Raw genomic sequence first — 24,380 nt, 5'->3', positions numbered from 1 at the left:
GGATTGAAAAAGAGGTTGTGTGATTGCACTCACACGTAATTCTTTCAGTTTCATTTCCTAATTTCTTTAGTTGGCATCCAGTTGAGTCCCATCCCCCAATGTCATTCAGAAGATTAAAGTTCCAAAAGACACACTGAGGGTTTCCCAGTGTATTATTTTTAATGTCAAAAGAGAGGGAAATGTTGTTAATTGTTGAGTTTGTCTCAATCAGGACTACATCTCCATTGATGCTGGTATCAGTCTGACTGCTGTTATTGTTGGTAAGACTTCGAACAGGTAAGACATTGTTAAAAGCTGAAGAAATTATGACTGTGAGGGACGTCTGTGTACTAGTCGCTGGAATATTTATTTGGGTAGTTAAATTTTTTCCAAATGTTCCAGAAAAGGGGGCAGTGATGGAAGTTTTTTTGAGAGAAGATATGTTTGTTATTATTGAGATGCTTTCATCCCGGAGTCTGCGTGCAATTCTCTCAGTTGAGTTCAGAAGTTCAGAACTGGCATTCATTGTTGTACTGTTTTTGTTTAAAAGCACCCATGTGTCTCGTGTATCATCTGATCCAATGACATCGGTTGTTTGTAGGAAATTCTTGAAATTGAAAGTAAAAAAAACAACAACAAATAAATACAGCACATCTGAGCCATCTAGTTTATCAATAGAAATATCTAATCACTAACTAATCAAAATGCAGAAACAACTGTTTTGATTCTTTTCAGCAAAAAAAAATTGAAGGAGTTGCAAAAGGAATTGTAACTGTAAAATAGCTACATAGCATGAAATGCTGCTTTTATTACAGATTATACAACCTGATAGTCATTGTTAAAGTTATTCCCACTTGGGTATTTACAATGTACATCAAATAGCATATAGACTAAATACAATCATATTTATTTTTAAAAATGAACTTACCGTCATGACGGGTTGATTGATTAAAATTGTTTGTGAGAAACTAGAAATGATTTTTAGTATTTCAACAATTGTTAATATGGTAGCTGGAGAATCAGTGATCTTTTCAATCTGTAATACAGCATTATTCCTGACGTTGGCCATAAATTGTTGGAGGTTTCCCACCTGTAAATTCTACCAAAAAAAAAAAAAAATATATATATATATATATATATATATATATATATATATATATATATATATATATATATTATGAAGAAGCAAACAAAAATCACATAACTAATGTTATCCTTCATGGAAGTAAAAACAGTCAATTTGCCTCAGCTTCATCTTTTAAAGTTGCAAAGATGCGCAGGACACAGTAGTCTTCTATGGGTTGCCAGAGGTTTGATAAATTACACAGAGCTACTTGATAGCCAACCATTTCTTTATTACAGTCACCATTGTGTACGTCTCCCAGATTTCCAGCTCCAAATATACTATCTGAGCAGTTAAATGCTAAAAACAATAGACATGAGGCATGAGTTAATTTCATTTCTATAGTTGCATAGTCAGGTCAATATTGTGAAAGATTTTCCCAGGCTATTTTAAATCAAAATTGTATAAAGTATAATTGAAGGATGCATACTTTACATCCTGAAAAGGTATAATTAACCTTATTTATTTATTTATATTCGAAATTAACATTTTATTAGAAAATGGTTGTCACAAATTGTGATAGTAATAATAATAATAATAATAATAATAATAATAATAATAATAATAAATATATTATTTTTAGTACCATCCTACATGAGGTGCTCTGACATTCCTAGGTTTGTTATAGATTTGGGGAGAAATGTAAATAAAAATGAATGATTACTCACCTTTGTTGGTTACATTTACTATAATGCTCTTTGAGTTGTAACTTTGAGTAGTAATTCCATTGATGGGATTTTTGAGTTTGCATGTGATGTGTTTTTCTTGTTCAGCAGTCTGGCAATCATTTTGTTTAAGTGTATAGTCACATAATATGCAGCCTGCCGGTGAGCCTGTGTAGCACAAAAAATTGTAAAACACAAGGCACGATAAAATTATTCAATAATCAAAGCATTGTTACTTAGTTAATTAAGTAACAATTACATTGTTACTTAGTTGTTAATTAGTTTTTGGATTCATGACCTCCCACATCACATATAAAAGCTGTGTGTGTTACCTGTTAAAGGTGAGGTGCAAGATATGGTCCACTCCACTTGATAAATCTCCTGTACACAACACTGCAGTGGGATTGTTGTATCCTCACATTGTACAACTTTGTTAGTGCTCACTTCGATATTGGGGTATGGTTGAATTGTAATGATTTGCCAGATAACATAAGGAATTGAGTTTACTGTTGTTGTGCATGCATATTGACCTGAGAAAACAAAGAAGAAATGAATAATCATCTGAAAATAGAATATATATATACATATATATATATATAGAGAGAGAGAGAGAGAGAGAGAGAGAGAGAGAGAGAGAGAGAGAGAGATAGAGAGAGAGAGAGAAAGATAGATAGATAGATAGATATACAGTATCTCACAGAAGAGAGTACACCCCTCACATTTTTGTAAATATTTGTTTATAACTTTTCATATGACAACACTGAAGAAATGACACTTTGCTACAATGTAAAGTAGTGAGTGTACAGCTTGTCTAACAGTGTAAATTTGCTGTCCACTCAAAATAACTCAACACACAGCCATTAATGTCTAAACCGCTGGCAACAAAAGTGAGTACACCCCTAAGTGAAAATGTCCAAATTGGGCCCAATTAGCCATTTTCCCTCCCCGGTGTCATGTGACTTGTTAGTGTTACAAGGTCTCAGGTGTGAATCGGGAGCAAGTGTGTTAAATTTGGTGTCATCGCTCTCACACTCCCTCATACTGGTCACTGGAAATTCAACATGGCACCTCATGGCAAAGAACTCTGAGGATCTGAAAAAAAGAATTTTTGCTTTACATAAAGATGGCCTAGGCTATAAGAAGATTGCCAAGACCCTGACATTGAGCTGCAGCACGGTGGCCAAGACCATACAGCGGTTTAACAGAACAGGTTCCACTCAGAACAGGCCTCACCATGGTTGACCAAAGAGGTTGAGTGCACGTGTTCAGCATCATATCCAAAGGTTGTCTTTGGGAAATAGACGTATGAGTGCTGCCAGCATTGCTGCAGAGGTTGAAGGGGTGGGGGGGGGTCAGCCTGTCAGTGCTCAGACCATATGTCGCTCACTGCATCAAATTGGTCTGCATGGCTGTCGTCCCAGAAGGAAGGCTCTTCTAAAGATGCACAAGAAAGCCTGCAAACAGTTTACTGAAGACAAGCAGACTAAGGACATTGATTACTGGAACCATGTCCTGTGGTCTGATGAGACCAAGATAAACTTATTTGGTTCAGATGGTGTCAAGCGTATGTGGCAGCAACCAGGTGAGGAGTACAATGACAAGTGTGGCTTGCCTACAGTCAAGCATGGTGGTGGCAATGTAGGTCTGGGGCTGCATGAGTGCTGCCGGCACTGGGGAGCTACAGGTCATTGAGGGAACCATGAATGCCAACATGTACTGTGACTTACTGAAGCAGACCATGATCAACCCTCCCTTAGGAGACCGGGCCACAGGGCAGTATTCCAGCATGATAACGACCCCAAACACACCTCCAAGATGACCACTGCCTTGCTAAAGAAGCTGAGGGTGAAGGTGATGGACTGGCCAAGCATGTCTCCAGACCTAATCCCTATTGAGCATCTGTGGGGCATCCTCAAACAGAAGGTGGAGGAGCACAAGGTCTCTAACATCCACCAGCTCCGTGATGTCGTCGTGGAGGAGTGGAAGAGGACTCCATTGGCAACATGTGAAGCTCTGGTGAACTCCATGCCCAAGAGGATTAAGGCAGTGCTGGAAAACAATGGTGGCCACACAAAATATTGACACTTTGGGCCCAATTTGGACATTTCCACTTAGGGGTGTACTTTTGTTGCCAGCGGTTTACCCATTAATGGCTGTGTGTTGCATTATTTTGAGGGGACAGCAAATTTACACTGTTATACAAGCTGTACACTCACTACTTTACATTGTAGCAAAAGTGTCATTTCTTCAGTGTTGTCACATGAAAAGTTATAATCAAATATTTACAAAAATGTGAGGGGTGTACTCAGTTTTGTGAGATACTGTAGATATATAGATATATAGATAGAGATAAGAACTGTGCAAAAAAAAACATTTTGTTATAGGTGTTTATTTTATATTTCCACACATTAATTTTTCAACAATAAATTAAATATTAGAGAAAAATGTTTATATGTCATTAAAGAAAGCAACATGTTATGTAATATATCACTTTTCAACCCAAAACGTAATGAAGTCTGCATGCAACAAAAGGAAACAATAAGTTTCTTAAGTTCAAAAAGTGCAATAGTCAAAGTTAGTAAAACTTAACAGACAATTTCCTTTATGAAACTGCACAAATTGTACCTGAGACTATTGATGTTTTTTAAGCAAAGTGTTGTCGCACCAAATATCGACTTTGTTTAATTTATAACTATTTACTGCTATTTATAATATTTTTTATGTAATATATATAACTTCATTATTTTTAAAGGCATCTTTGTATATGTTTAGCATATACTGTAGTGTATATAGTATAATGTACTATATGCTAACCATATATTGTGCTGAGAAACAATTGAGTGGATTTCTTTGAAAGCTGGCTACACAGTATTAATTCTTAATTACTCCAAAAACTGGAAATATTTTTCCAGAGAACATAAAGGACACAAGTGCTATATTATTATTGTTGTTGCTGTAATAATAATAATAATAATAATAATAATAATAATAATAATAATAATGTCTGAATACTCTATGCCGGAAGGTGTGCGTTAAAACCGTATATACCACAGGTAGTTCCAGTCAGTTTAATCACTGTTCTAAATTAATGCCCTGCCTATAAACAAATGTAACCATAGTAACATACAGTTAAACTCACATCTTCTTTATTAGTAGAGATTCCACACAGATGCAGTCAGTTCACACACACACAATCTCTCTCTCTCTCTCTCGCTCTCTCTCTCTCTCTCTCTCTCTCTCTCTCTCTCTCTTTCTCTACCTGTTTACTATAATTAATTCAAGTAAATGTAATCTTATCTCACTACTTTTCTGTGAATGATTTAGAGCGGATGGAATTCTAGACTTCTATATAAAATAACTAACGAAAATGAACTGTTATTTTTATCTTTTCAGGCACATTTTGAACTGCAAACATCAATGGCAGTTTTAACTTAGCAAGTGAACATGGTAAGTGGGATAATCCAGGCTAGGTGTGCATTAAAATCGTGTAATGCACACCTAATCATGGATTATCCCTTACGCATCTCGTTATATTTTTATGTTTTTTTAGCAATCTTTATAAAACACAGTAAATTCATTCATCATTGTACACGATTCATTAATATATTTATCATGTTTACACATTACGTCTGGCCACTGTAACATGCTGATTTAACAGAATTATTTGTAACTTACCACTGTAATCAGAAGTGGCATTATTGAGTTGAAGGATATTATTTGAATTGTCTTCGATGAGTTTCCCATCCATGGTCCATTGTATGCTATTATTTACTGGAGGATTGCAGGTCAGTGTGAGATTTGTCCCAGGATATATATTGCCACTACTTCCATATAGTCCATCTTTCACTGAAATAAAGAGCCAAGTACATCTCTAAAGTTTGTTTTTTCAAGAGCTCTGCATAATCATACACACATACATTATTAATACTAACTTGTAATTAGTTGTATGTATATAGTTAACAAGCCCCTACCACTTTGGATGAATGCAGTATCGCTCACATCGAATCCCTGTAAACGGAGACTACTAGCAAGGTCTTGGTTTGCTGATGCCAAATTAAGGGTAGCATTTGTTGTTTTGATAGTAAAGTCTGTAATCACACTGCCAGGCCTGTTGAAAAACACAGAACATCATTGAAGACATTACCTCTTAAAATGTTGAGTAAAATTTTACAAACATTGAGGTTTTCAATTGATAAAAATACAGATTATAATCCAGATCATTCATTGGAATTGTTTACTGTCAGTATTTAATTATTGATTTAATTAATTTAAATAAGATTGAGATTAGGATTGATTTTCAAAATCTGAACAATACAGAATAGACAGGTCTAAAATATTATTATGTTGGGTTACAATAAATAACACTACCTGAAGGCAGTCACTGTTGCAGAATTGGGCTCGTAGCTAAGTAGAGTCCTGTAGCTCTTATCAATCTAAGGGGGAAAAATGCCCAGTATGTCATATTTAGTTTTAGATTAGAGTGGAAGTATATGCCACAACTCTACTACTACTACTTTTAATAATAATAATAATAATAATAATAATAATAATAATAATAATACATTATTTTACTATTCATTATTGCTATATCAAACTATATTGTGTAACACTTACTGAACTCTCAATTTTTTGTTTATATGTGTTGTATTTTTCACTGCTCTGGTCAGTGAGTGCAAAATCAAATACTTCATTTATTGTCAGTGAGAAGCTTAATACTTGGGCACCTGTGAGAAAAATAACAATTGAAAAAGTAAAACACAAAAGAAAACAATATTATCTAACCCTCAAGCCTTGGAGGATGATCAATAAATAAAATGAAAGTAAAATAATCACAGTCAAAATAAATACATATCCAAAGTGATAATATTAACAATAATAAACTTTATTTATAGAGCGCCTTTAAAAGTGCTGTACACAAAATAAGCAGTACACAGGAAAAAAATAAAAAAAATATTAAAATGTTATAAAATTAACAACAACAATAATAATAATAAGAAGAAGAAGAAGAAGAAGAAGAAGAAGAAGAAGAAGAGAAGAAGAAAAGTAGACCTCAGCAGTCAAATGCAAGTTTAAAAAAGTAAGTCTTAAGTTGAGCTTTATAAATGCCAAAGGTCTGAGCTTCCCTAAATTCAAAAGGAAGAGAGTTCCAAAGGGAAGGAACATAGTTAGAAAAAGCCCTGTCACCCATAGATTTTAAGCAGGTTTGTGGAACAATTAACAATTAACAAATTATACTGTGAGGAGCCCATTCTGTGATTTGGGGGGTAAGAAATTAATAAAGCAGATATGTAATGAGGAGTTAAGATGTAATGCTTTGTATGACATCATAATTTTAAAATCGACACGGAACCTGACTGGGAGCCACTGCAAGGACTCCAAAACAGGAATAATATGATCGTATTTCCTAGTCCCAGTCAGGGTCTTGGCAGCACACTTTTGTACATATTGGAGTTTATTGATTGTGGATTTAGAAACTCCATCTAAAAGGGTATTACAGTAATCTAGCCGAGTGACAACAAATGAGTTAATCAGCTTTTCAGCTACAGAGAAATTTAGCATAGGGCGCAGTCTTGCTATATTTCTGAGGTGAAAAAAGGATGCTTTAACAGTGCTCTGAACAAAAGAATCAAAGGTAAGGCTAGTATCAATAACTACTCCAAGGTTCCTCATGTTACTTTGAGTCTCTAGAACAGAGACATCAACAAACAGAGACAGTGCACCAGCTTTGAGAATTTGCTGACAGGAACCTATAAGCATAACTTCAGTTTTACCGCTATTCAGGCACAGAAAATGATTATTCATCCATGTTTTTTCTCAGAAATACGGTCAGAAAGAAATGTAGATTCGGGTATCGTCAACATAAAAGTGATAATGGAGGCAGAGCCATTGCAGCAGATGCCCAAGTGGAGATAGATAAATATTGAAAAGTAAAGGGCCTAAAACTGATCCCTGAGGAACACCAGTAAACACAGAGCTAGTGTCAGACCTGTAACCACCCAGAGAAATAAAACTGGGAACAGTCAATAAAATAGGATTTATACCAGTTTAAAACTGTCCCTGACACACCAAAAACACCTTCAAGGCAGGTAAGTAAAAGACCATGATCCACAATATCGAAGGCAGCTCTAAGATCAAGAAGATTGAGAATGGAAGTAGTTCCAGAATCAGAGAAGTAATATAAACCTTTCATGTAGTATGTTTGTCATTGGAAATAAAACACTTAAATTAAAATTAAATTATCTATATGAATGAAAAGAACAAGGATTAAAATCATACCTAAAGTTGTGGTTTGTATGGATGGTGTTGCAGTAGTTCTGGTGGTTGCTGTGGATGTGGTGGTTGTATTTGTATTGGTTTTGTTTGCAATAGTTGTTGTGTTAACTGTAGAAAAAAAAAATCATGATTTGAAAACTCATAAACAGGCATGTTAAGTTCATTAAAAAATTAAATGCACTTATAGTCCAGTATTACCACATCCAGTACATCCGGTATTACGCAGTAAACCAATAAGGTCTTAAAGTACATTTTCAAAGTCAAAATTCATTATTTGTCAGCAGATCCTTAAAAAAATAATAATAAAAAACTGAAACATGCTGCTTGCATAAGTATTTAAACCATTCAGACTAGGACTTGGTGGAACCATCTTTTAGTGCAATAAGTCTTTAAGCCTGTTGTGGGTAAGTTCCTACCAGCTTTGTACACTGTTTCACCCATTCTTCCTGGCAGATTTGCTGCAGGTTCTACAGGTTGGTTGGATGTTGTTTGTTGACTGCAATTTTCCGAAGTCCACTTGTCTGCAACAATGCCACAGATTGTCAATGGGATTCAAATCTGGATTTTGACTTGGCCATTGTATAACATTCACTTTTTTGTTGTAACCATTCTGGGGGGTGGGGGGGGGGGGGGGGGGGGGTTCAGTTTGTTTTGTTTGATTTTTAGCAGTCTGAAGCAGGTTCTCTTGTAAAATCCCCCTGGTTTTACTCTATCCATTCTCCCTTCAATTTTGAGAAGCAGCCCAGGTTCTGAGAATGAAAAGCATCCCCAGAGCATGATGCTGCCACAATCATAATTCACTGTATTTGTGGTATGGCTTGATCTTGGTCTAATCACACAAAAAACACATCTTCACTGGATCACTCTCATGCGTTCATGTTCACTCTCATGCTCTTCTTGTTTTTGTGCTGGGTTTTGAGGCAGGCCTTGTCTAGCTAGTGCGTGGATGGTGTGATGCAACTTCCACTGCCTCACTATTGATCCAACAGTGCTTACTTGGATGTCCAATGTCTCTCTATGACTCTATTCCAAAGTTATGAAATTCTATTTCCTTATTTTTAACTTCCTTAGAATGCTCCATAGTCCTCATTTTCACTTCTTTCCTTCAGACTGACAGTCTCTTCAGTTTAACTGAGGTGGTTGTTTTTCAGGAAATGAGAGGTGTTTTAATATTTCACAGGTGAAGGCCAATTATAAGTTGATTGTGTGCTCATTAAGAGAGTATCTTTCATCTGCAGCTTCCAGAAACTTGGGGGATTGAATACTTATGCAAGCAGCATTTTTTAGTTTTTTTGATTTTTTTTAAATACTTTCATTTTGACTTTGAACATTCACTCTAAGAGAACATCTGGGTTTCGCATGTAACCGTGTTCCCTGAGAAGGGAACAAGATGTTGTGTTTAGCATAACACTATGGGAGTGCCCCTCACGCGTGACCGGCATCTGAAGCTTGTGTAAAATCATGCCTATTTATAGGCCTGCCATGATCAGGTGACATGGCATTTAAGCGCGTTGCGTGATATATATATGGCAGCTGTGAACCGTGCCATCAGCCTCTATTATCTGAAGCGAAGACACAATTCACAGGCCTACCTCGGTATGACAAAGCTACGCAACGTCTCGTTCCCTTTTCAGGGAACAGGGTAACCCAGACGTTCCCTTTCAAAAGGAACTTCATGTTGTGTTTAACATAACACTATGGGAACGAGAATACCCACCCCATCCTACTGAGGGTATGGCCTGTTCAAAAAGACCCAAGCCACCCGGGTCACTGCAAGACACTTGAGTCCGGGGCAGAATGAATATCTAGACTGTAATATCGAACGGTGGTCTAGACCACCCTGCAGCAGCACACACATCCTGTAAGGGTATCCCGTTGGACAAAGTCTTCGAGAAGGCGACCCGCCTAGTGGAATGAGCCCTTATGCCCAGAGGCGTAGCGAGACCGCATGCCTCATAAGCGATAGAGATTGCTTCCACTACCCAATTAGAGATGCGCTGTTTTGACCCAGCATCACCTCTACTGTCGCCACCAAGCAGACCAGCAGCTGCTCCGAATGGCTTACGCCATTGGCTGGAGCCCTTACTGGACACAACAGGTGCATTCTCTCTTGTTCTGGTGTGAGGAACAGAGGAGGGAAGAAAGCCTGCAACACCACAGGCTGGGTAGCAGATGTAGGCACCTTAGGAATATAATCCCGCCTAGGATACAGGAAGGCCTTGGCTAATCCAGGGGTAAAGGCAAGGCATGAAGGGGCAACTGAGAGAGCTTGTAGATCTACTACTCGCTTGAGAGATGTCAGGGCCAGCAGAAGAGCTACATTTAGAGTCAGAAGCTTCTCAGAGGCTGAGAAGGGGCTCTAATGGGGCACCTGACAGACCTTCCAGGATGACAGAAGGTCCCAGGAAGGTATGCGCAGCCTGCAGATGGGCCTCAGCCGCTTGACACCACGCATAAACCCCGAAGTTAGAGGATGTTGCCCCACAGAAGCTCCATCAACAGGGGTGTGGCTGGCCGAAATGGCGGCCACGAAAGCCCTGATTGTAGAAGGAGCCCACCCCGCTGAGAAACGTCCTTGTAAGAACTCCAGGACTGTAGCTATTGCGCAGTTCATCGGGACTAGCTGGCGTTCCTCACACCACAAGACAAAAAGCTGCCACTTGAGCGCACACTTGATCCGCATACTTGATCCACTTGATCCGCATCCTTGTGGATGGTGCTCTAGGGTTAAAGATGGTCTCTACAACCACAGTTGTGAGACCAGAATCTATGAGCTGGTGCCCCTCAGGGGCCAGACCCACAGTTTCCATAGTTCTGGCCGAGGGTGATAAATCAGATCTCCAGCTTGAGACAGTAGATACCTGCGGATGGGAATTTCCCAAGGAGTGCCATCTAGCAGGGATATTATCTCTGAGAGGCATATGCAAGCTTGCCAATAAGGTGCTACTAGCAGCCGACGTAGACTGTCTTAGCGAACTCTAGCTTGAACTTGTGGGAGAAGATCGACTGGGGGAAAAGCGTACAGATGTGACCTGAGCCACATGTGCACCATGGCGTCCAGCCCTAACTGTGCAGGAGGAGTGAGGGCGAACCACAGTGGGCAGTATGTTGCCTCCTAGGAGGCGAACACATGCAGTCCTGCTTGGCCAAACCTCCGTCATATGGACTCCACCACTTGTGGATGGAGTCACCAATCCCTGGGCCTCAGCCCCTGCCTCAACAGGATGTCTGCCCCCACATTCCAGTTGATAGGATTGACTCTACTCATGTTGGGGATAGAAGCGCCCTCATCGTAGTGGAATCCTTATAACCCCTAGAAAAGTTGTCCACTGCACTGAAGAAAGCATACTTTTCTGAGGTTCAACCTGAGCTCCAAGCTCTTCATGTGGGCGAGAACAACATCTCGATGTTGAACCGCCAGTTCTCTGGATCATACTAGAATTAACCTATCATCCAGGTAGTTTAGTACACGGATGCCCTGGAGTCACAATGGAGCCAGAATGACATCCAGGCACTTTGTGAAGGTGCGAGCGGATAAAGCTAGCGATATTTCTATGTGGAAATATGCACCTTTTAGATCTATCGTCACAAACCAGTCCTCAAATTGAATCTGTGGAACGATAAGTTTGGGCGTCAGCATCTTGAACCTGTGTGTCCGAAGAGTTCAATTGACACAGATCTAAAATTGGCCGCATACGCCTCTATTTTTTGCGAACCAGGAAATAACAGCTGTAAAAAACTTAGGGAATGGGGTACATGTTCTATGGCCCCTTTGTCCAAGAGGAATCTTACTTCCTGTGCTAACGTCGGGCTCTGGTCTGTGCTGACTACTGTGGTGAGCACACCTCTGAACCGGGGGAGTCGAGCTCTAAACTGGACCCGGAGACCCTTTTCTACGGTAGACAGAAGCCATGGAGTCACATTTGGCAGTAGTTTTTAGTGACATTAATATTCCACATTCTATTGGAGGGAAAGCATCAGATTTTCGTTGCCCTGTGACAGCTCGCTGACCAGAGAACACTGAAAACCTGGGCCTTGGCTAGGGGAGGCCTTACAATAGCACTGGGGGCTAACTGCCCTAACAACGTCATGTCCCCTTATATGTCCCACCACGGCCCCTCAGGACTGCTCTTCTTTGTCTGCTTGGCATTTATGACCATTCTCAGATCAGGCCTAGTAGCAGGCCGAGACTATGGCCGCCTGGTTCCCCTGGCTGTCTGTGGGGGTTGGCGGCTGCCATACTCACCTTCTGTGTCTCCCTCACACTAGCGCTGGCCCGGCTGGCACTCGACACAGCAGGGAAGGAACTGGTTGAATGCCGCCATATGTCAAGCTCACTCAGCAGGTCTGCTTGGTAGGCCTGCAACATTGTCATTGTCTGTAGTGACCCACAAGCAAGACTACTACTGCATAGGCCTTGCCCACCAATGCCATGTAAGTGACCTTACACGGTGGCTTGGATGGCAAAGCCGACCCCCTTAAATTACCTGCCGTCGATGGAGAGAGGTAGCTCGCAAGCGCCTCCTCCACCTTCAGCATAGCTAAATAGCCATGCCGTTCATTCCCCACAATGGCCGAATAATCCAATGTCGTGGGGTTATAAATATGGCTTATACATGATTTTCCCCCTGAAGCCTGATATTTTGTCATGCACTTCTGGAAAAAAGGGGAGTTTTCTCCAGTGTGAGGGATTTACTTTCACATGGGAGAAAAAAGCTCATCCAGCCTTAGTAATCACTTCAAGCAGCTCTTTATATGCTGCTCTCAGTTTTTAGCACACCCTTCTGGCTCCTCGGAGTCAGAGAGGAATTATTACTATTTTTTTTGTGTGTGTGTATGTTTTTTGGAGTCGTGAGAAAAATCCAGCAGAGAGACGGACCCAGAAGACAGAGCAAGAGATAGAGCGGCGCTCGTCTCTGGCTTCTCTTCCGGATCCAGAAGAGATCCCCCGGCCACGAGACGGCTAGCTGCCTCAGCAGCGGCTGGCCCAGATCCGCAAGGCTCTGAAATCCAATTCGCTTGGGCTTTCAAGAAGAGAGAGAGTCGCAAGCAGAGCTGCATAATGTAGGGCGTTACAATGCGCACAGTCAGACTTCTCAAGGGCTGCCGTGGCATGCTCCATCCCTAAACACTTCACACAGAAAGTGTGCACTCCTCTCCATGATGAAATGGGAGCAAGGTCTAACACACTTTCTGAATTCTCTCTCTCATACTTTTCTCTCTCGCTCATTCTTTTTTTCTTCTCTTTTTTTAAAGGGATAGAAAAGTCCCGAGATTTTGAGAGAAGATAGAGAGGAAATGAAGCGTCCTTTTGTTTCTTTACACAACAACTGACATGCAGTCTCGCTGAAGATAATAAGGTTGACGGCGCGGTTCACAGGTGCCATATATATCACGTGACGTGCTTAATTACCACGTTACCTGATCACGGCAGGCTTATAAATAGGCATGATTTTACACAAGCTTCAGATGCCAGTTGCGCACAAGGGCGCTCCCCATAATGTTATGCTAAACGCAACGTAGAGTTCCCTTTGAAAGGGAACAGACTTTAAAATCATTAGCATCAAAGCCATTTCACCCTTTATAGTTCACAAAAATTCCCTCGTCACTCCATAATATCAGGCTACATTATTTGAATACTACTTCATCATGGTTCACTTTGTGTTTGAAAGAGTACACTGGATATTCTCCAATGTCTTCAAACACAACTTCAAGATTAGCTCACCCCATAAATATTGCATTATATTATTAATGGGAATTTTATACAACTCCTACCTGCTGTAATGGCCACATCTGTAATTTCTGCTACATGACCAAATGTAATTGGGAAACTGAATGCTCCAATAAGGTTTCTCACTTCATCGAGCATTGTGCTTGTAGTATTCAGCTCAATTTCAACCAGAATGTCAAAGAATGGTAGTTCTACAAAAAGACAATAGTCATGTGAATACGATAAATGCTATTTCTTAGGTCTTTATTTTAGGGTTTATATACTTATATACAAATTTTCTCTTACCACTTTTTGTCACACACATCTGTCCATCACTGGGAATGATATCGATACAGGTACATACTCCTTCATATAGGTCATTGCAGGCATTATGCACAATGCAGTTATTAAATGACCAAAAATACTGATCCTCACAAATGCACTGATATTCAGAACCATTTGGGTGACACACTGAGGAAGAGAGAATTTTAAAGAAAAGATTATATAGCAGGCATTCCACATAATTTAATGTTAATAATAAATAGATAATTTTACATCCAAAGCCTATCCCTGGACCGCCGGGTGTGAGGCGAGAAACATATACAGTAATCATTTATTTGGTGAAACTTTCTGTAAGAAGACATATAGTTAGAATTTATGGAAGAAGTCTCGAGTGTCGGTTCTTTGAACATCTTCAAGACAGAGATTTTGCACTATGCAGTTTCTGGGAAACATGCTGAACTACTTTTTTTTGTCTTATTAATTTCAAGAGAGAGAAAGCACTAGGGTTGCACTGACCAATTTGTATCTCTGCCACTGAAGTATGCAGCATAGATTTGAATTTCTTGTTCCAGTGTGAAGCGCAGTTCACACACAAGCTGCATTTTATCACGTATTACATCGTTTGTGGTCTGACAGGTTATTTAATTGTCTAACCCTTTAGCTGTTAGAGTATCTTTGGAGACTTTACATTGTGTCATTAAACGTTTACAGGTTCTTCCAGCCTGTCACTGAAAACATGTTATATGACCAGGTCACTATATTCCATTTTGGCTTAGGACCTGTTTTAAACTGTGCTGTTTTAAACAAAACACATACTGTATCTCAAAGTAACGTTCTGCATGATATCAGTGCAACCAGATGTGCAATTTTATATAGCAGAATATCATACAACATAAACCCAGCTGGGGCTAGTAATCCTTCCATCACATCTGAGGCAATTCCCATAGTGTCAAGCAAATACAGTAGCTTAGATTTAGATGCATTTATAATTAAGAACCTACATTTAAAAATAATAATAATAATAATAATAATAATAATAATAATAATAATAATATGTTGTTATTGTTGGTGTTGTTGTTTTAGAACAGAGCTTACCTGTTGTAATGTTCACGCTTTCGATTTCTGTGGTGGTGTCTATTTGGAAACTACTGATGGACTCCAATGATGATTTGATTTGCTCAAACAAAATCGCTTGTGACACATTCACCTCTATGTTTACAATGTATTCTAGTATATCCGTGTTCACTGGAAATGAAAATGTGATTTTGGTCATTTAGGTGACGGGTATGAAAAGAAAAAAACAGACATAGATATAAATATAATATATAGAATTGCTTTAAAATCATATAGCAGGATTTTTAGACGTAATTTTGATGGATTTTTATTTACCAGATTGTTTTTTCCTTATGTGATCCATTTGTCCATCTGTGTAGCTACACTGAATTTTGAGGGGAAAAATTAATTAGGCAAAGTTGCATAATAATTGTACTGTAATAATAATGTTTATGCTTATCACATATAAGATTTGTAGTCTTTATTGCTGTAAAAATCTGAAATTTACCATTACTTATTACTAAAATTTAATATTACAAAGAATTCAGTTAAAGAAGACTCGGGAATTTGAAAGAAATTTAAACATTGTCATCAGTTTATATACGTATACTTTTTGTTATATAGCCTTTACTTCTAGTAATAGCAATACTAACTATGCATACCATATCATGTTTCAACATTCTTTGTTTACATTTACATTAATGCCATTTGGCAGATGCCCTTATCCAGAGAAACTTACTTGACTATTTAATTATTAAGCTTGAACATTTATGTATTCTTATTTCCCTGCGGATAGTATTTGGATTGACCATATTCATCCATCTGTCCATTTTCTGTACCGCTTATCCTACACAGGGTTGCATGGAGCCTGGAGCCAATCCCAGGGGACTCGGGGCACGAGACACCCTGGATGGGGTGCCAACCCATCGCAGGGCACAATCACACACGCAAACTCACACAATGTGGACACTTTACAAAGCATGTCTTTGGACTGGGGGAGGAAACCGGAATACCCGGAGGAAACCCCTGAAGCAGTGAGAACATGCAATCCATGCACACACAGGGCGGTGGCTGGAATCGACTCAACCCTGGAGGTGTGAGGCAAACGTGCTAATTGCTAAGCTACTGTGCCTTATATCACATATAAAATTCTTTTTAGTACTTGGTTGTAAATCCTGGTCATTCTTGAGTTCATACTTTATCCTCAAAATGACATTTTGTACATGGAATCCGGAGTACTTCCAGAGTGTAAATATGTTAAAAAAAAAAAAAAAAAACAGCACTTATATAGCACTTTTTAACCTTAGCAGTTCTACAAAGCACTTTACACTGTTTCTCATTCACACAATCATACACACACCAATTGTAGCAGAGGTATCCTGCAAGGTGCTAGCTTGCCATCTGGAGCAACTTGAGGTTCAGTGTCTTGCCCAAGGATACTTCGGTGTGTGGAGTCATGTGGGCTGGGAATCAAACTGCCAAACCTACGATTAGTGGACAACTCGCTCTACCATCTGAGCCACAGCCGCCCACAAAGATGTATTTGTATGTACAGAACTATTAATCAAATCACTCTTCAAATCTACTGGTAATTTAGACACTATTGTCTTTAGGAAAATTCCTTTACATTTAGAAATCTTGCAATTTGATAGTGCCTGGTTTTCTTCTTAACTCATATTTCAGTTTTAAAACGTTACCTCTGCAATCATGTCTGAAATTTCATGGAGTCCTTGTGAGTTCACCACTTGCAAATAAATGAGCAGGATGGCAAAAAATCTCAGGAAACATTCTGGCCTCTTCCCTATAAAACAAAAGTAAGAAATGAAAAATGTAGCCTTGCAGGGTAATTTTCACATAAACTTATCAAATATTATTCCAAGAGAGTATATGTTTTTTTCGAGAACAGCTGAATCGCTATGCTTGACTTTATTCAGAGTCCCAAATGTATCTTTTGCTGAACTCATGCACATAACTCTGCTGCTGAAGAAACTCAACTGTTTCTGAGAATTAAGGTGAACATTAGCCTAAGTTCTAGGAGCTCATGTGGCTAGTTTTCTATTAAATCCTTTTATAGGTTCTTTATCCAACCACAGAAGAGAATTTACAAGGAAGGGGGGTTTCAACAAACATTCGGTCATTAATTTACCATCTGACTTAAAAACATTTTTTTTGTAAGCAAACAGTAAATGGGAGAGAGAAATACTGAAACTATGCACATCATACTATGAACATATGCCAATTTGTACTTGGACTTGTCTTGGTCTTAGCCATTGGTCTGACTAAATATGGTTTCATCCCATAGTTTGTAAATGTTTGTGTGGTCTGTTCTGTTCACATACACAACGGTTGTGAAGAAGTGATTCCTTCTTCTAGAAAAAGGTCAAACCAGTGGTGCCAGACACAAATGAAGCCAACTAATTAAATTAGTATAAAGATTGGCCTTGAAAAGGATTTAATGTTGTTGTTGTTTTGTCTTGATCTCAGGCTCGCTTTCATTTGAAGTCGATCTTGACTTAGGTCCCTTAATACACTGTCTTGGCTTGATTTCGGCTAATCCTGGTCTTGAAATTGTCCATTGTTCAACCATTGGAACAATATCATTAAGAAACTGGTTTTTATGGTTACCACTCCCAGTAATGACTAACAACTCACTGTGTATAGCTCTACTCACCACTTCTGAGAAAAAGATAATGATGCATTTAGAGTTAAAAACTTGTCAGGGCAACAGCATTATATAATCAAATGTACAGCACACTCATATGTACATTTAACAGATTACAGCATTCGTGTTTAGTAAAAACCCAATGCTGATCCCAATGCTGAATGTGATAATGGCCACTAATATGAAGAAGTAACCAACATAGAGACTGGTCATGGCAAGTTATAGGATGGGCTGTTGTATGCCTTGAGCTGTATTTCCAGCAAAACACATCAGCTTTGATTCCACTGAGTCTCAATAGAATGCATGGACAAAGGCCAACATGAACTGCATATGGTACCAAAGCACCAAAATGCCAGTATATCAGCACTGTAATCACAGGCTATATCAGAGCAGTACACACTATTAGGCCTCCCACACCCAACATATGGACTCCCAGCACAACCAACTCAAGAGGTCTGTAAAATATGAGAAATATGTTAAATGTCCCTGGTGCACAAAAAATAAGAGAGAAGAAACAACGAGCACTTCAAGCTAATGCTTCTAAATGTGTGTGTGTGTGTGTGTATATATATATATATATATATATATATATATATATATATATATATATATATAATTGACCATGGAATTGACCATGGAGTCAACCAGGCAGTTGACCATGGCTCTTGAAAGATAATTGGCCAAGCTGCAGAGAAAAGTACACAGATGCGCCACCTGTTGATGACCTGTTGGCTTCTGGTGCCAAATTAATGTTGTTAACAGCCATCGATATGTTCTTAATCTAATGTTGTTAACATGCATCGATAGCTCTGCATCATAATTTATTGTTATATAGTGGATGGTGTGTGAATTTGTATTTTGGAACTGTACACAGTCATGGGCCGGTCTGTGTTTCAAAGTCCCAGGCCGTTTTTCAGTCCCAGTCCAACCCTGGTTCATATGGTGTTCAATAATCACTGGAACCGATACAGACTTTATCAATAATTAATCACTAACCAATTATAAATTAGGTACCATAACTGAAGCATCATCTGTTCACAAATGAATTATCTTCTAGACTGTAAGCTAGCCTCAGATTATCTGTTGTCTAATCAAGTGGTGATTTGTTCATTTGTACAGATGTACTAGACCCAACTAAAAATATGCTAAATATATTACAGTGCCTGTCAAAACGAGCAAATCTTGAATAAAAAGACATCCAGTAACTTTTATTTGAACATAAAATGTTTATTCAAAGGGATTCGTTCTGTTTTTGAACTCTGCTTAAGTCCCTGCTTATTATTCAGTTATTGTTCAGTCATTACACACTACACACAATCGATTATTCAGTAACCACAGTGAAGCTAAAAGGGAACGATATGTATCTGAACCTGCTGATGGGTCCTGGGGCTTTAAAGGGTCATAAATATATTATGGCAACATTTATAACATAAATGTTATAAATGTAAAAGTGAATGTAAAAGTGAGGCTGGTTGATGGTAGATACTGCCATAAATGCCTTAAATGATTAAAATAACAAAGCTGCTTCTGCTACTGTCTGGCATCCACCTAAAATGTTTGGGCATGAAGAATTTATAGATCATGTGGTGATTTTACTATATTTCCTCATCCTCCCTAGAAATGAATTCCTGGCATATTGCTGGTATTCATTATACCGCACCAACAGGAATATACACTACTGGCTTTGAAGAGCCATATTACCTGAGTTACCATTTAAATTGATACGCCCTGTTGCATTTATACAAACAATGAGTGACAGGAAGCACAAGTCTGTCTGGTTAGAAAAATTATACAAACAGGCTTCTGTATGAAGAAACAAACTCCAGATGGGATCCCAATTAATTGCAGGACACCATGCATACAAACAATCAGACCTAGGGACAATTTAGGGTAGTCAGTCCATCTACTGGAATGTTTTTTGGGAGTTGAGAGGAAACCAGACTTTCCTGGTAGTAGTAATATTCCTAGGGCTGTAGTCAAGTCTGCATTTGTCAAGTCCAAGATCAGGATTAGCCAAGATGGAGTCAAGACCAAGGGGGTGGAGATCAAGTCTAAATGAAAATGAGATCAAATAAATTGGAGTTTATTTTTGCCTACAGAACTCTGTTTGGATCATTTCCATAACCAGACAAACTTCTGAGACCAAAAACCATCAAATGCTTTTTGAGGCCAGAGCTTTACTTCAACTAGTTAGCTTCATTCCTGCATTATGTTAACGATTAGGCTGTTTTCAAAAAAGAAAGAATGATTTCTTGACATATCCTCACTTGACATCAGTGCCTGATCTCACGAATGCTCTTGTGGCTGAATGATCACATATCCCCACAGCCACACACTCCAAAATCTAGTGGAAAACCTTCCCAGAAGAGTGGTGGTTATTATAACGGCAAAAGGGAGACTAAATCTGGAATTGGATGTTCAAAAAGCACAACTGAATGTGATGGTCATATGTCCACAAACATTTTGTCATATAGTGTATTCACTGTTCTTGCACAAATTTCCTCAAGGCTTTTGTATGATGGTATTGGAGAGTCACTGTTGTCTTTTTACTTATTTTTATTTTTATTTCTATTTTTATTTCCTGATATTATAATTAAGACTATTTCTACTCTATGTTGGTAAATGAATAGCATTAACCCATTATATATTTAGCTGTCCTAATTCTTAATAGTAGGTTTGTATAAGAGAATGGAGGCAAGGCTTAAAAAGAGCTTCAACTCGGCAGTAAATTAAGGAAACAAGGATGGACTTCTCTTAAAGAATAGTTCACACTAAAATTATGTTTATTGTGATACACCTGATCAGATTAACTATAGACTTGATATTTCAAGAGTTTTTCTTCTATTTCCACTAGAAGAAAAATTTTACATCAAACAAAAGGGTAGAGCACAACCCATTTGCTTCCAGTAAGTAATTATAATCCAACGAAGTATGACATGTTTCCTTCTACACAAACAAACACATTTAAATGTAAATGGTTCCTTTGTAGCAAAATGTCATTTTAAATTATTAGTAAAGCTGCATTTCTAAAAATATGTAACTTACCATTATTAGCCATAATGCTCAGGTAGATTTTGGACTTCATCTGGTGTCTCTGTGGTGTCTCTGTGTAAAATTCCATGTGACAGGTGATCCTATTGCATTATACTGTATTGCATTCCTTCTGAACTACTCCATGGCTCTGCCTCTGTTTAAACAAACATTTTCACAGCCAATTAAAAGTTTCTCCAGTAGAATCCTATATTACCACAGCAGGAAAATTACATTTCAGCAAGTGAAATTATCATAAATACTGTCCAGTCAGACTTATCTAAAGTTTCATCATCACCATTATTATATTTGTTTGATTGTTTGTTTGTTAGTTTGTTTTGTGTCCTTTTTGGAAAAGGCCATTCATCAAATAAGAGGTGCATTCAAATTAAACTGTCCGTCAATCTGAGAACATTTTTTTTCTCATGTGGTCAGAATAAACGGTAATATATAAGTTTAGGCATTTAGAATATTTTTAATATCAGTACCTACCAATACAGTTTTTTCTTTCTTTTATGATGTTAATAAATAAATTAATAAAAATCAGTTTTGAGACATAAACCACATCTAAAGCTCCATTTTATTCCTAGTTAACTCCCTGTGAATCCCCATTATTCCGTTGATTTGCGTATGACACTTTTCATATCTACTACCTCCCTTTCTCCTCTGAATCCTACCCTAGAGTTGTGACCACTCTTCACTCACTCTGGTACTGGCCAACAGATTCCATAATGTAATTGGTTTATGTTAATACTATTGATAATGCCTTGTCACATAATGGAGTTGAGGATGGATGCAAATTCAGATAAGAGCTTTATTATGTGAGAGACAGGCAGACAAATCCAAATCGTGAAACATAGACGTGGTCATAAACAGTCAAAAGGTCAGGCGATCGGCAAACGGGCATAAACAAGGCAAAACAAGAATCGAAAATTAGGGCTAGAACAAGATCAAAACTAGGACAAAAAACAAGATGATCAACGGCTTTGTAACATAACAAAATGTGGAAAAAAAGAAGCGCTGTGAATACTTTCCGGATGCACTGTAATCAGCGTTAAGTGCTGACAGCTGAAAATAATGAAGTACACCCACGAACAACAACCAGTGACAAAACAGGGAGAAGACAGAACAGAAACCAAACAAACGCATGTGTCCACAGTAAATAATGTCACAGTTATCAACATTCGAAGAGCATGCGCTCTCTGAGCACTCGCGCACCTGGCTCGTGCACGCGCGCATCCTCTGGCTCTCCAAGCGTGCTGCACACTGCAGCGCTGTCTAAAGGGGAGATCGTGACATTGTGCAGCAATAACTGCAACTAAATGTTTCTGGTAACTGTTGATCCTTCCTGCACATCAGCTTGGAGGAATTTTAGCACATTCCTCAATATTGAACAGCTTCAACTCTGGGATGTTGGTGGATTTCCTCACATGAACTGCATGCTTCAGGCAGGCCCTTTGCTCAAGGCCCTTTGCACTTTAACTCAAGAACATCATATTTGTCCTTCAGATGTTCAAAACTATTATTACTTCATCATAAACAGTGTAATGAGCATAGTGAAGGTAAACCAGAAAAGCTGTTGGTACGGCTTTATTGATGTGGTGACAACTGATTCCCTTGATACTGATTTCAATGCACTAGTCGCAGTGGCGTGACGTCAGCTCCCCTCTTTGATTGATTGGCTAGAGGAGGAGCTGTAGTGGACCAATGGTGACGCTAAAGCCAGCCCTCATTTACATGAAACTTGAACTGCAACATTTGGAAAAAGTAAGAGGAGAATGTAGAAACAAGCATGAAGGGGAAAACAGAGCAAGCATTCAAAAAAAGAAAACATGAGCAGAAAATGTCAGAGCACAAAAACACAGTAATATAACCAAGGAAAACGATTTTGTGAGCGATTCAAAAAACTTTGAATTCATGTTTCAGTTTTGTGCAATATAATTTTGTATGTGTTTTTAAATGTTTGATTCACGCTTATAATTTTTTCGATCCGTGGCCACAATACTTTTGATGGGAAATTGATCCCATAGCTTTACTGTGCAAAGCAGAAGCCATACATCAACACTGTCCAGAAGCACCGCTGACTTCTCTGGGCTCGGTCTCATCTGAGATGGACAGTAGCACAGTGGAATCGTGTTCCCTTTCAAAGAGAACTCCACGTTGTGTTTAGCATAACACTATAGAAGCGCCCCTAGCGCGTGACCTACATCTGAAGATTTTGTAAAATCATGCCTATTTATAGGCCTGCCATGATCAGTTGACATGGCAATTAAGCGCGTCGCGTGATATATATATGGCACCTGTGAACCACGCCGTCAGTCTTATTATCTTCAGCGAGGCTGCATGTCGGTTGTTTGTGTAAAGAAACAAAAAGACACTTAATTTCCTCTCTATCTTTTCTCAAAATCTCTGGACTTTTCTATCCCTTTCAAAAAGAGAAGAAAAAAAAAGGAATGAGCAGGAGAGAAAAATATGAGTGAGAGAACGGCTTGCTTCCGTTTCATCACGGGGAATAGTGCACACTTTGTGTGAAGTGTCTAGGGTTTGAGCATGCGACGGCAGCCTCGAGAAGCTGCACATTGAAAAGCCTACATCAGGCAGCTCCGCTCGCGACTCACTCTCTTCTCGGAAGCCAAAGCAAATTGGGTTTCAGAGCCTCGCAGATCTGGGCCGGCTGCTACCGAGGCAGCTAGCCATCTCAGGTCCAGGGGATCTCTTATGGATCCAGAAGAGGAGCCGGAGACGAGCGCTGCTCTATCTCCTGCTCTGTCTTCCGGGTCCGGCTCTCCGCTGGATTTTGGCACTCGCGTCGCGACTCCTCTTTCCACTATGGAAAGCCAAAAGGGAAAAAAAGAAGAAAAAAAACCACATACACAAAAATAATAGTAATAATTCCTCTCTGATTCTGAGGAGCTAGAAGGATGTGCTAAAAACTGAGAGCAGCATATAAAGAGCTGCTTGAAGTAATTACTAAGGCTGGATGAGCTTTTTTCTCCCCAGTGAAAGTAAATCCCTCACACTGGAGAAAACTCCCCTTTCTTCCAGAAGTGCATGACAAAATATCAGTCTTCTGGGGGAAACCCATGCATAAGCCATATTTATAAGCCTACGATGATGGATTATTCGGCCATTGTGGGGAATGAACGGCATGGCTATTTAGCTATGCTGAAGGTGGAGGAGGTGCTTGCGAGTTACCTCTCGCCATCGACGGCAGGTAATTTAGGGGGCCAGCTTTGCCATCCAAGCCACCACGTAAGGCCACCGTGGCATTGGTGGGCAAGGCCTATGCAGTAGTAGTCTTGCTTGTGGGTCATTGCAGACAATGACGGTGTTGCTGGCCTACCAAGCAGACCTGCTGAGTGAGCTCGACATATGGCGGCATTCAGAAAGCAAGACACCGAACCAGTGAGTGAGAAGAAGCAAGGTCCAAGTTTATTGTTCCATTCACATGAGATCCACACAGTTGAGATGTCCCAAGGGTGATCTAAAAAACCCCGAGCTGAAATCCTCCTATTTATACAGTTCCTCATGTCCTGATTTCCACCCTCAGTGCTTTTCCCAATACCAATATGTTGTGAGTTAATCTGATACCAAAAACCCTTA

At 39.1% G+C, this 24,380-nt stretch overlaps 1 protein-coding gene across 1 annotated transcript in view; it reads right to left on the bottom strand.

Moving 5' to 3' along the window:
* Positions 1 to 23,982, bottom strand: part of LOC128620068 (adhesion G protein-coupled receptor F5-like) — a 27,067-nt gene extending 3,085 nt beyond the window's left edge. Inside the window, exons 1-13 of the mRNA XM_053644719.1 lie at positions 23,973 to 23,982; positions 21,996 to 22,055; positions 15,128 to 15,277; positions 14,057 to 14,221; positions 13,816 to 13,962; positions 8,044 to 8,148; positions 6,382 to 6,491; positions 6,136 to 6,200; positions 5,739 to 5,875; positions 5,443 to 5,613; positions 2,100 to 2,297; positions 1,771 to 1,935; positions 1 to 642 (exon numbers count right to left, since the gene is read on the bottom strand). The exon at positions 1 to 642 is cut by the window's left edge and continues 770 nt beyond it. Coding sequence (XP_053500694.1) covers positions 1 to 642; positions 1,771 to 1,935; positions 2,100 to 2,297; positions 5,443 to 5,613; positions 5,739 to 5,875; positions 6,136 to 6,200; positions 6,382 to 6,491; positions 8,044 to 8,148; positions 13,816 to 13,962; positions 14,057 to 14,221; positions 15,128 to 15,277; positions 21,996 to 22,055; positions 23,973 to 23,982 — 2,125 coding nt within the window. The remainder of the gene's footprint in view (positions 643 to 1,770; positions 1,936 to 2,099; positions 2,298 to 5,442; positions 5,614 to 5,738; positions 5,876 to 6,135; positions 6,201 to 6,381; positions 6,492 to 8,043; positions 8,149 to 13,815; positions 13,963 to 14,056; positions 14,222 to 15,127; positions 15,278 to 21,995; positions 22,056 to 23,972) is intronic.
* Between the last annotated feature and the right edge of the window lie 398 nt (positions 23,983 to 24,380).

The sequence above is a fragment of the Ictalurus furcatus genome, chromosome 16 (assembly GCF_023375685.1).
Source record: "Ictalurus furcatus strain D&B chromosome 16, Billie_1.0, whole genome shotgun sequence".
In the NCBI taxonomy this organism is placed as follows: domain Eukaryota; kingdom Metazoa; phylum Chordata; class Actinopteri; order Siluriformes; family Ictaluridae; genus Ictalurus; species Ictalurus furcatus.
This window is presented reverse-complemented; position numbering and strand designations above follow the sequence as displayed.